Here is a 13,625-nt window from a genome sequence, read left to right on the forward strand (position 1 = left end):
ATCGGATGCATCCGATGAAGTGAGCTGTAGCTCACGAAAGCTTATGCTCTAATAAATTTGTTAGTCTCTAAGGTGCCACAAGTACTCCTTTTCTTTTTGCGAATACAGACTAACACGGCTGCTACTCTGAAACCTGTCATTATGCAAGGCACTGAATTTAGCCGTATAGAGTGGAAATCTGTCAACTTCATGAAAAAACTCGCACAGATACAGACAGACATCATCTTCCTCTCCAAATGCAAACAGATGGACATCATACCGAAAGGACTGAAGGTAAAAAATCCATTACAATCTACATACCACACAGACTATGCTGACAGCTTGTGCCACACACTCTCAAGGAAACTGCGGAACCACCTGATTAACATCCTCTACAGCAAACAGGGAAAGATTAAGAATGAGCTCTCAAAACTGGATACTCTCATAAAGAACCAACCTTCCACACAAACTTCCTCGTGGCTGGACTTTACAAAAACTAGACAAGCCATTTACAAAACACACTTTGATTCTCTACAAAAGAAAAAGGACACTAAGCTATCTAAACTACTATATGCCACAAGGGGCCACAACAATGGTTCCCGTAACCCACCGAGCAATATTGTTAATCTATCCAACTATACTCTTAGCCCAGCGGAAGAATCTGTCCTATCTCGGGGCCTCTCCTTTTGCCCCTCCACCCCCACGAACATGATACAGTTCTGTGGTGACCTAGAATCCTATTTTCGACGTCTCAGACTCAAGGAATATTTCCAACACACCTCTGACCAACATATTAACCCACAGAGACCTTCCTGCCAACACTACAAAAAGAAGGATTCTGGGTGGACTCCTCCTGAAGGTCGAAACAGCAGCCTGGATTTCTACATAGACTGCTTCCGCCGACGTGCACGAGCTGAAATTGTGGAAAAGCAGCATCGCTTACCCCATAACCTCAGCCATGCAGAACACAGTGCCATCCACAGCCTCAGAAACAACTCTGACATCATAATCAAAAAGGCTGACAAAGGAGGTGCTGTCGTCATCATGAATAGGTCGGAGTATGAACAAGAGGCTACTAGGCAGCTCTCCAACACCACTTTCTACAAGCCATTACCCTCTGATCCCACTGAGAGTTACCAAAAGAAACTACAGCATTTGCTCAAGAAACTCCCTGAAAAAGCACAAGAACAAATCCGCACAGACACACCCCTGGAGCCCCGACCTGGGGTATTCTATCTGCTACCCAAGATCCATAAACCTGGAAATCCTGGACGCCCCATCATCTCAGGCATTGGCACCCTGACAGCAGGATTGTCTGGCTATGTAGACTCCCTCCTCAGGCCCTTCGTTACCAGCACTCCCAGCTATCTTCGAGACACCACCGATTTCCTGAGGAAACTACAGTCCATTGGTGATCTTCCTAAAAACACCATCCTAGCCACTATGGATGTAGAAGCCCTCTACACCAACATTCCACACAAAGATGGACTACAAGCCGTCAGGAACAGTATCCCCGATACTGTCACGGCTAACCTGGTGGCAGAACTTTGTGACTTTGTCCTGACCCATAACTATTTCACATTTGGTGACAATGTATACCTTCAAATCGGCGGCACTGCGATGGGTACCCGCATGGCCCCACAGTATGCCAACATTTTTATGGCTGACTTAGAACAACGCTTCCTCAGCTCTCGTCCCCTAATGCCCCTACTCTACTTGCGCTACATTGATGACATCTTCATCATCTGGACCCATGGAAAAGAAGCTCTTGAGGAATTCCACCATGATTTCAACAATTTCCATCCCACCATCAACCTCAGCCTGGACCAGTCCACACAAGAGATCCACTTCCTGGACACTACGGTGCTAATAAGCGATGGTCACATAAACACCACCCTATATCGGAAACCTACTGACCGCTATTCCTACCTACATGCCTCTAGCTTTCATCCAGATCATACCACTCGATCCATTGTCTACAGCCAAGCGCTAAGATATAACCGCATTTGCTCCAACCCCTCAGACAGAGACAAACACCTACAAGATCTCTATCATGCATTCCTACAACTACAATACCCACCTGCTGAAGTGAAGAAACAGATTGACAGAGCCAGAAGAGTACCCAGAAGTCACCTACTACAGGACAGGCCCAACAAAGAAAACAACAGAACGCCACTAGCCATCACCTTCAGCCCCCAACTAAAACCTCTCCAACGCATCATCAAGGATCTACAACCTATCCTGAAGGACGAGCCATCACTCTCTCAGATCTTGGGAGATAGACCAGTCCTTGCTTACAGACAGCCCCCCAATCTGAAGCAAATACTCACCAGCAACCACACACCACACAACAGAACCACTAACCCAGGAACCTATCCTTGCAACAAAGCCCGTTGCCAACTCTGTCCACATATCTATTCAGGGGATACCATCATAGGGCCTAATCACATCAGCCACACTATCAGAGGCTCGTTCACCTGCGCATCTACCAATGTGATATATGCCATCATGTGCCAGCAATGCCCCTCTGCCATGTACATTGGCCAAACTGGACAGTCTCTACGTAAAAGAATGAATGGACACAAATCAGACGTCAAGAATTATAACATTCAAAAACCAGTTGGAGAACACTTCAATCTCTCTGGTCACTCGATCACAGACCTAAGAGTGGCTATACTTCAACAAAAAAGCTTCAAAAACAGACTCCAACGAGAGACTGCTGAATTGGAATTAATTTGCAAACTGGATACAATTAACTTAGGCTTGAATAGAGACTGGGAATGGATGAGTCATTACACAAAGTAAAACTATTTCCCCATGGTATTTCTCCCCCCCACCCCACCCCCCACTGTTCCTCTGATATTCTTGTTAACTGCTGGAATTAGCCTACCTGCTTGTCACCATGGAAGGTTTTCCTCCTTTCCCCCCCCTGCTGTGGGTGATGGCTTATCTTAAGTGATCACTCTCCTTACAGTGTGTATGATAAACCCATTGTTTCATGTTCTCTGTGTGTGTGTATATAAATCTCTCCTCTGTTTTTTCCACCAAATGCATCCGATGAAGTGAGCTGTAGCTCACGAAAGCTTATGCTCTAATAAATTTGTTAGTCTCTAAGGTGCCACAAGTACTCCTTTTCTTTTTGAGAAAAAAAGTGTTACGCCATTGTTTATGCTCTGGAGAAGCTACACCCATACATTTGGGGATGGTGTTTCCATCTGCAGACCTTTCGTGCCTCACTTAAGTGGCTTCACACAGTCAAAGAGATGAACAAAAAACTTCTTCAGTGGAGTTTAGCTCTTCAAGACTTTGACTTTGAGATCAACACATATCAGGAGCTCTAACAAAGTGGCTGATGCACTCTCCCAGGAAGGTTTCCCAGAATCAGCTGGATGAAAATGTCCCTGTATCCTAAGTCATTTTAGTCCTTAAGATGTGGAAAATACCGTTTAGTTCTTCATGTAATTAGTAGTAAAATTAGAGGTGCATGTCTCTTATTAACTCTGTTTTCCTAAACCTCCAGGAAGAAATCCCAGCCGATATGGACCCGACCTAAACCAAGCTGGCCAGCACTGGCTGTGATTTGGGGGGCATGTGATAAATGAGGGGGGTAGCTCCATTGTGCAACTCCCCACCATTCAGTTAGCTGTAGAATCCTCCTTAGCAGCTGCACCCTAACTGCCTTGCCTGTAAAGGGTTAAGAGGTAAGTTTAAAATGAGTTGGCATCAGACCAGGGAAACCAATCGGAAGCTGGACCCTTTCAAATTGGGAAAAACTTCTGGGTGTGGGGGTCTTTGTTCCCTCAGACACAGAGGGATAAGACCACAAGGTATGCAGTAAAGTTCAAGCCGGGTATGAGAAATCAACTATATCATACCTAGAAACTACTCATCTGAAACCCCAGATATGTCAGTAAATTAGGAAATGTTAGGAAGACGCGATCAGGGATTTTTGTTGTTTTTGTTGTTTTGGTTTGTGGATTCCTCTGTGCTAACCCCAGGTGCTTTTGTTTTGCTTGTAATCTTTAAGATGAACCCCAAGAAAGTTATTTTTGGTGTTTAATCCCTCACAGCCTGAGTTATCAGATGTTTTCTTTCTTTTTCCAATAAAATTTACCTTTTTTAAGAATCTGATGGGATTTCTGTGTCTTAGGAGGTTTGTGCACATGTTTTTTAGTTAGCTGATGGCAACAGCTGATTTTTTTTCTTTTCCTTCTCAACTCTTCCCTGGAGAGGTGGGTGTGAAAAGGCTTGAGGATACCCCATGGGAAGGAATTCCCAAGTGCGCCTTCCTGGGCTCTCAAAGGGAGTTCTGCACTTGGGTGGTGGCAGTGTCTACCAATCCAAGGTCAGAGAAAAGCTGTACCTTGGGACTGTAATACAAGCCTGGAGTAGCCAGTATTAATTTTGAAAGTCCTTGTGGGACCCCACATTCTGCACTCGGAGTGCCAGAGCGTGGAATCAGCCGATGACAGCGGACCTTTAGATTTATGATGCACTGTGTTCAATACTGTACTGAACTGTACTACAAATCAAAGAAATCCAGTCTTTTTGGATGTATTTCTCTGTACCAGGATGCACAGGGAACCAAGTTCTTTCCTTATATTCAGCCTAGTTTCACAGCCAACGCATCTTTGTACTTTTAAGGGGTTGAAAAAGCACTGGAGGAAGCTCAACACACAATGTTGTAGGTTTCTCCCTCCCCAGGCTCTCCTTCAAGCTATGATAGAAAGACTGGCTGAATAGGCTAAGACAGGGTTCTGTCCATTTGGCTGGGTCGCTAGAAGTTCAATCCATCATAAAAGTACCTCACATTTAATTTCTTTTGTTTCATTCCAAAAACTTAAAGCTAAATAAACCTGAAGTTAGTCCTCATTTTTCTGCCCCAATTCAAACTAACTTCTTTCACAAGTGGACAATGGTGGGTAAGCATGGAATGAGTGTGATTTGAGAAGGGAGTGAGAACACAGGCCAATTCCTGTTGACAGTTGCACCTTTGTAGCCTTATTGACTTCAGACCAGGGTCTGGGAGAACAGGTCTTTGCACAAGAATAGATTTTGGTCCCTTCTGCTTTTTCACACCTGAATAAGCAGAATCTCATTCACTTTCCTCCCCTAAACTGAGCACTTTAAGGGGGGGGGAAAGTAAGCAAGGTCTGCAGTCTGCTTGATCCTTCATTCTACACCAGCCTAGTAAACAAACACCAGACCCGATGGGTGTCACTACCGTAGCCTTGGTTGCACTGTTCTTTTGAAAGATGGTGATTTTCAATTAAGTCTTTTTGTTCAGGGGGGCAGAGAACACAACAGGGAATAGCTCTGTTTTGTCAACTCCTAGTCATTCAAAAGCTGAAAGCCTTCAGATTGTTTGTTTAATGTTTGTACACTGATTTTGAAGAGCTAACATAGTACAAAAAACCTAATATTATGATCTGGGCAACCATCTAAAGATCTGTGTCACATCTAGCTGTTACCTTTTTCTTACAGAAAGCTTAAAACAAACAAATGCAAACTGTAGCTGGTGCACTGCACAGAGAACTCATGGTTAAACCTCATGTCATGTCAGAGCTGCTGATCACACAGTCTAGGATACATAGTCCTGTCATGAGTGCAGGGGACTGGACTAGAGTCCTATGATTCAATTCTATGATTCTAATTGTGGAAGAGTTTGGTGACAGAATGGCCAGATGTGGTGAATCACTGGAGATTAACTATACTGTTAATACTGTTTATAATAATACTACTACTAATAATAATAATAATTAATAATACTGTTAGCAGGTTGGGGCTCACCATTGGTGGTGCCTCCTGCTGGTCACTCCAAGAATTAGCTCTAATCCAGAACTGGAGAACCCTCCTCTGGCAGGGCTCACCTGCCATTACCTGCCCTTTCCAAGTCTTCGCCATGTTAGGCCCCATGTCTCTCCCAGACCATGGCCTTCCCCGGGGTACTGTCCTCTGGCAGTGCCCCACTCTCTGGGTGCCTCCCCTCCAGGGAACTGGCTACCCCTAATCCCACCATTCACTTCAGTGACCCACTGGCATTCTTCATCTAGCCCCTTCCCTCAGGGGCAAACAGCAGTCTGAACTGGCCACTCATCATCGGCAACGGGGGTGGACCTGATGCCTATTCTTCCCTTGGCTGCCCCTCTGCAGCCCTAGACCTCCTCAAGGCCCTGTATCAGGCCCTCAGCCTGGGAGTTGGTCAGGCCAGAACTCCACTGGCTTCCTTGGACCTTCCCCAGCATTGCTCTGTCCAAGGTATCTTTCCCTGTCTAGGCAGACAGTCCTTTTCTCCAAAGCTGAAGAGAGACTAAGCTCCCTCTCAGTCCTGCAGCTTCTTATAGGGGCCCAGCCTGGCCCTGATTGGCTGCCCTCAGCTTCTCTTCAATTGGTTTCTAGCACAGCTCTCTCCCAGGGTTGTTTTCAATCGCATCTACTCCAGTGCGGGGCAACCACCCCATCACACATGCCCCCTCAAGCTCACCATCCCTCGGGGCAAGAGGGTCTCCTAGCCTGGGCAACCCGAAGTTGCCCCTTGAGCCTCACCTGCCTTTCTTTGGTCTCTGCTAACTAAGCATGCAGACTTTCCTTCTCCTCAATGACCTTCTCTATTTCTTCCCTCACCTGCATCAGGTCTCCCTCTGCCCACAGGCGGGCTTGCTCCATGGCCACTAATTGGGCTTGCGTGTTGAACTCTCCCAGACCCCTTTCACGCAGGGTCTGGGTCCCTACCATAACCTGCTCCACCATGGCATTAGTCCCGACCTCTTGCTGGGCCTCCTCTGTCCCAGTCCCTTTGTCTGCCACCTCCTGTAGGAGATGACTCCCTGGCAGATCTACTGCCACCACTGCAGTGTCCACCTTGCCCGGTTTTGACCCTTTTGGTACCAGTCAGCTCTGTGTTCTCAGGGAACCAGGGCGCAGTATCCAGCCTGTCTGACTCATGAAGGACACCCCCCACCCCAGCCTCTGCTTGAAACAAACCAATCAGAGAAAAGACTTACAGAAAGCAATAAAAGGTGGGGAGACATACCTAAACCCCTCCTGGAAAGGGTGACATGATTAAGGCAACTCCCCTAGCCTCATCTGCATCAAAGATGGTACAGGGAGGCATCTCCATTAGCATACAGAATGGAGAGCAGAGATTCCAAGGCAAGAACCGCACTGAACTCTGGGACCAGAAAAGCAGGGAAGCAGTGCATCAAGGGGGATCTCTGCTCCAGATGTTAATGAACCTACACCTGCACACACCCAGCTCAGCAGTTATCAGACCAATTCTAATAATGAATCCTTGATTGATATCCAAAATACTGAAGCTGCCTAACTGCATTGTGAGCTCCCTGGAAGGAACACCACCCATAGCCAGGAGTGATCAGCTCCTATTGTCTAGCCTAAAGAAAACCCTTGAGTCATCAGTTTATCCATAAACAAGTCTAGTGTTCTCCCTTGAACCATTGTTGTTTCCCTACAAAAACCCCATACCCATGCTCAAGTAAGTGCTCTGATGCCTGGATCCAAACTCTGCATCAGTTCCACTGGGATTTCATCTTCTCCTGACTGATTGTGCTGGGGGCTCTGCCTGTCTTCAGCACTCAGGACCCTTAGCTAGCACCATCACCTGGGAACCCAGACCAGTTCAAGTTTCATGAAGTGGTGAGACCCCAGCTCTCTCTCTGTTTTCTTTTCTACTTCAGGTATAACTTTCTAATCCTGACTTGTTTGATCAGGTATAGTTTTCCATATATGACTTTTGTAACCTTCAATAAATAACTTTATGGTTAGCTGGTTGCTCCCCTCCCTCTCTCTCTGAACTTTACTCTTTTGTGTTTTTGGCTTTCCTATTTACTCTGCAGCAATGCTCCTCTTACCTATGCTAAAGATCCCTGTAGCAGCCAAAAATACTGTGGGGTTTTCTCATCAAGTGGGTTACTACCAGAACAATTGTAACGTGAAAGTGGGGACAGGGACGTGCTGAACCTGTGACATATGAGGGTGGCAGCTTGTAAGTGCTGTTTGACCCAGACTATTGAGTCCAGAGGCATATAAGGATGGCAGCCTAGAAGTACTGTTCAACACAGCCTGCTCAGGCTTACTCTATTCCAGTGCGGTACCTGTGGCATATAAGGGTGGCAGCTTGGAAGTGCTGCTTGCCCCAGCCTATTGAGCCCAGGGGCATATAAGGGGTCAGCTTGAGTTGAGAGTGCTGATTGATCTGGTCCTCTCAGACTTGGGGTGTGTGTGTTCATCTGATTCTGGGGCTGGAGGAACCCAGCCCTGAGGAACCTAGGTCCTGCAGGATAGCTCCATTGAAAGGGAACTTGCAGAAGGAGAGAAGTAGAGCTCCATATGAAAACACAAGTGACACAAGCAGTACATTGATAGAATTACAGAACACCCCCCACCAGAAGAGTAACCCTAATAAATGAGCATACCCCAAAGAAACAGGCAAATCTGGTAACACATTTTGGTCCTCAGGCACCCAGACCTTGGGCTGCCACCCTCCAAGGGGACAGTGCCTCTTTATATGGCCCCACTCATGGCAGCCGAAGCAGGATCCCTGCCTCTTCACTGCCTTGAGCCTCTCATGGTCCTTTCCAGGTTCAGACACATCCCCTGGGCTAACCTGAACCTTCCCCCCCTTGGGCCTGGGCACTCCCGCTGCTGGTGTCCTTTCCACCCACAGGTCCAACATATCCATCACCCCCTGATTTCCTTCACCAGTCAGACTCTCCGAGGGTCTTGTCCCTCTCTCCACTCTGGGTGAGGCTTCCTGTCCCCATCCCAGTAGGGACAAGCCCTCCACCCATGTCCTTGCCGCCTGCAAGCATAACAAGCCCTCCCCTCCGCTACCAGCCTCCTAGCCCTGGACTTCTCCCCATGCCCCCCAGCGGCTGCTCCTGAACTCTTTCCACAGGAGTATTACAAGGGCCAGCTGTTCCTTGACCAGCTGCCCCGTCTGCTCCTGCAGCATCCACTGCACCTCTCAGTGCCTCTCCTGGGTCTCCCAGATCCTTCGCAGCAGGGACTTCCATCTTCCTTGCTGTTTGTGAGGTCCCTGCCTGCGGGGCACTGACGACACCGTCCATCCAGGGACAGCATGGGCACCTTCTGCGAAGAAGGCCTCCATATATCCAGGATCCATTGTCCCTCCTCTAATGTCTCTGTCTCTCTCAGACCAGGCTATAGTTTCAGTCTTTTCCTTCCCCTTGTATCAGGGGTGACTGTGTATGCCCACATTCTCCACCATATGTAGAAGGCTGGGACTCACCACCAGTAGCGCCACCTGCTGGTAACTCTGGGAATTAGCTCTAATCCAGAATTGGAGAACCTTCCTCTGGCAGTGGCCCACCTGCCATTACCTGCCCTTTCCAAGTCCTAGGCCCCGTGTCCCTCCCAGACCACGGTGCCCTTCCCCTCTGCCCTGGTGGTGTCCCACTCTCTGGGTGCCTCCCCTCCAGGGAACCCCTAATCCCACCCCTTCCCTCAGGGACAAATTGCAGTCTGAACTGGCCACTCATCATCGGCAAGGGGGGTGGACCTGCTGCCTATTCCTCCCTTGGCTACCCGTCTGCAGCCCTCGTACCTCCTCAAGGCCCTGTATCAGGCCCTCAGCCTGGGAGTTGGTCAGGCCAGAGCTCCCCTGGCTCCCCCTGACATTCCCCAGCATTGGTCTGTCCAAGGTACCTTTCCCTGTCTAAGCAGCCAGTCCTTCTCTCTCTAAAGCTGGAGAGAAACTAAGCTCCCTCTCAGCCTTGAAGCTTTTTGGCTGCTCCCAGCTTCCCTCCAATCGGTTGCTGGCACAGCCCTCTGCCAGGGCTGTTTTTAACCCCTTCTACTTCAGTGCATCACATATACAAACTGGATATCATCCGTCAAATACTACTTGGGTTCAATGTGAAAACAGTAATTCATTGTCCTCAGCCAGTGCCACAGAGGGAGGCAGCTTTCAGCGCAAGACAGCCTAAAATATAATGCCACCCAATGTAATTTTCCCAGTACTACTTCAGTGGATTTTACACCAGAGTGGTTTTCTTTTACATTATAAAAGCTTGTCTGCCTCCCAGACTGCAGTCGAAGTGAGATAGGGTATGTGGTGTAGAATCCATAGCCTGGGGGAAACAACTGCAGGGCTTGGCTTTGCACTGTAGGCCCTGTTGAGAGCTAAGGGTAGAAGCACAAGGTTGAAAGAGGTGAGCAGGATGGGGAACGTTGCAATGTTCATCCTCACAGATGAGAACTCCACCACTTAGGAGGAAGGAGGCTTAAGAGAACAATGTATCATCCATCATTCATGACTTTGCCGCAGCTAAAGCTGAGGGAGGGGGGAATTGTTTGTTTGAAGAATTGAGTGTAGTGAGAATAGAATAAACTTGTTAATTTTACATAAATAATATGTAAATATATATATAGATAGATAAATGTTTGATGACTTCATAATTTTTTGCAATATGCAATTCATACTTTGGCCCTTCCCTCCCATTAGCCTTAGACCCCTCATAACCTTAATCCAGTCATGAATGTAAATGGTCACTACTCCATTATAAGGGGATACAGGGTAAGTGAAAACAATGCAAGTAACATTCCACTAGTTTTCATAAAGTTTAAACACCAAATACACTCTTATACATTTAACAACCATTTTGATCTATATTAATACACATGTGAATTGGCCATCAGCTCTGGCATGACCTGGCATCTGGTCTGCCAGCGTCACAACCTGTGTCCCTGAGAAAAGACTTGGGGTGAAGCCCCATAGAAACAAGGGGGAGCTCATTGTATTGGTTGTATTTATTTGCTCTTCAGCTCTTCAATGAGGAATTTGTTCTTGGCCTTCAACGCCTGGTAAAGCTGCTCTTTGCAGTACCAGTTCCAGCTCGGCATGAACTCATACAGCTTCCGCATCTTGTCTGGATTGGTTTTCTCGGCTTCGATGCTCTGGTATTGCTCTTCATCTAACACAGTGTTATACAGCATGTCTATGATGCTGTTCACCATGCAGACACGTTGGATCAGGTCTGCTCGGTGCCGGTTCACAAAATGTTCCCCTGAGGAGGACACACCATAAGAGAATGAACTGACAGCCTTGAAGCTTTGACCACTGTCTGACTCCTGTCCTCAAAATCTCCTACCCCGCATCCCAGATTGTTCTCTATCACCACCCCCAGGTTCTAGTGTGCTGGTCTATCTATTCACTATAGATTGCTGCCACATTTCACTGGCTACGCAACATGATTCTTAAAAGAATGGTAGAGTTACAAAAAGAAACAAAAATATTTAAAAAAAAAATCACAGTGAAAACTTTTTAACCCATGCCCCCAGATAACCTTAACGCTGGCTCCAGTGGGATCTCAGTCTACTCTTTCACCATCTTGGCATGTAGTTATTGAGTTTATGATTTGTTTCATGCATACATGTCTCAGATACTAAGACAGCTGTGTTGTCACCATGGTAACCTTTCCTCTTGACAGTAAGTCATCTAATTTCAGAACCTGGGCATATCAGGGTTGTGCATAGAAAGATACTACCTATGTGCCTAATGACACCTGAACAGAGTCTTTGCTGCCATGTAGAATCACAAGAATTGATTCTGAGGGATGGCTGCGCATTGTCCATGAGTTACTGAATCACCCTCAGTAGATGGCAATGTCGTGCTTTGGGGAATGATGAATACTTGCCTTCAGCTTGCTGTGTCTAGCTTGGATTTTCATTCCATGGTGCTGTGTATAGTCACACAGAGAATGCAAAACACTGCAGCCACAGGACTAGGGAGTTACTATAGTCAGGGCTGTACTGTAATAGACAGATATAGCACAGTTGCATGGGACTTGCTTTTGTAAATGGCAGAAAATCCCTGTGGGTGAGAAAAGGAGACTAATAGCAGGGAATCCCTAAAGTATTGTCAAGGCCCATCACACTCTATGGCAAGCTAGGCCTACATTCTGTAGCAGGGTCCCTGGATTCTGTGCAATTTCTATACACATACAACATGACAATCCCAGAATCTTATTATATAGATTGAGGTGGGGGCAGTATAATAGAAATAGTATTAGCAAAGACCAATGTTTCCCAAGCTTTTGAAAGCTGAGCTCCGCTTTAGGAAACCCTCCAACCTTAACCCTGTCCCTTGTAATCCCTGTCCACCCTCCCACAATTTACTCTCAACCACAAATCACAGACCTCTAGTAACCAGCAGGGGCACCACTGCAGATTTAAATAGCAGGAGGGGGTAATTTTCCATGGAGGTCCAGAGGCCACTTAGGCATGACAGACAGATTTCAGTGTAGACTTAGCCAAAGGTTCTCATTTTGATTTCACTTACAATATGAATTTACTATGTTTGTTGTTTTCATTTGCAGCTCCCAGAAACTCCTGTCCCCCCTGAGAAGTGGAAACGGGACGTTCGCCATTTGTTTCAGCAGAGCAATAAGAAGAAAAATCATAGGGAATTTACTGGATGTTCAGAGAATGGGGTGCTTCTGCCTGGTTGACAGCCGGGGTCCAATCATCCCCTGGAGTAAGTCAGCACAGCTCTGCTGACATCAGTGAAGCCACCCTCATTTACACCTGGTGAGGATCTGGCCAAAGATGGAGTCCCTGCTGAAAAGGACCGGAGGGGCTAGGAAGAACGCCAGGAGGTCGCCTGTACGTGGGTCCCTACATGAGGGGTTTCAGAGGAGGCCTGGATTTGCTTGTATCAAACCTCCACATAGAGTGACTACTACTGCAGAGACCTCATCTGTTGAGATTGGTGATGTGGGTGCGATGGCTCCTCTCTCTGCTTGGTCTCCTACTGCATCCATTAGCCTGTGCTCACAACTCCAGCCCAGACACACTCCCCAGGACACCTCCTTCAGTGCTCTCTGCAGCATGTGTCTTGTGTATCTCAGGCTGGGGGACAAAGAAGGGATTCAAATAATGGGAGGCTCGGGTAATAGAGCAGACACCTTGCGTCTGCAGGAATCAGGGGTCACTGGCGCTGTGGCAGCGTAGGGAGCAGTCTGCAGTCTCCAGACTGGCGGGTAGCAATCGATCTATTGGGGGTCGATTTATCTCGTCTAGTCTAGACACAATAAATCGATCCCCACACTCTCCCATCGACTCCGGAACTCCACAGCCGCGAGAGGTGCAAGCGGAGTTGACGGGGGAGCAGCAGCAGTCGACTCACTGCCGTGAAGATCTAGGTACATCTAGGTACACTGTTGATCTAGGTACAACAACTTCAGCTACGCTACTCTCGTAGCTGAAGTTGCGTATCTTAGATTGATCCCCAGTCCCAGTGTAGACCAGGGCTTAGTTATCTGAATTCCTGATTATCCAAATAATATCTGTGTCCCCCATGCTATTCAGATAACCGGGATTACACTGTAATACATCAAACAAATAGACCCTATGTAAAAAGACAGTTATGTTACAAAGTCAACCAGCCAAAAGTTAGGAAATACCAAAATTAAAGCTGTCCAGGACACCTGAGTTCTGCCACCTTGTGGGTATGCACTATGATACAGTCTTTGGTCACAAAACATTTTCCCACAGGACCCTGCCACATTCACTGGACAGTGAATCAATATTTCTTTTCATCCTTCTGATTCAATGCGTGGCCCCAGGTGTTATTCCACACACAACATGCAACCCCTGCATTGAACACA

The 13,625-nt window shown here is 47.2% G+C and overlaps 2 protein-coding genes across 2 annotated transcripts in view; one reads left to right on the forward strand and one right to left on the reverse strand.

Moving 5' to 3' along the window:
• Nucleotides 1-13,625, forward strand: part of LOC119857534 (NACHT, LRR and PYD domains-containing protein 3-like) — a 133,827-nt gene that overhangs the window by 2,927 nt on the left and 117,275 nt on the right. The gene's annotated exons all lie outside the window — the stretch shown is intronic.
• On the reverse strand, nt 10,768-11,687 carry LOC122460573 (apoptosis-associated speck-like protein containing a CARD). The gene is made up of 2 exons (XM_043516332.1): nt 11,655-11,687; nt 10,768-11,088 (listed from the first exon to the last, which is right to left on the reverse strand). Exons 1-2 carry the CDS (start codon nt 11,685-11,687, stop codon nt 10,768-10,770), a joined length of 354 nt encoding a protein of 117 aa, XP_043372267.1.

This window comes from Dermochelys coriacea, chromosome 6 (genome assembly GCF_009764565.3).
Source record: "Dermochelys coriacea isolate rDerCor1 chromosome 6, rDerCor1.pri.v4, whole genome shotgun sequence".
Taxonomy (NCBI): Eukaryota; Metazoa; Chordata; order Testudines; family Dermochelyidae; genus Dermochelys; species Dermochelys coriacea.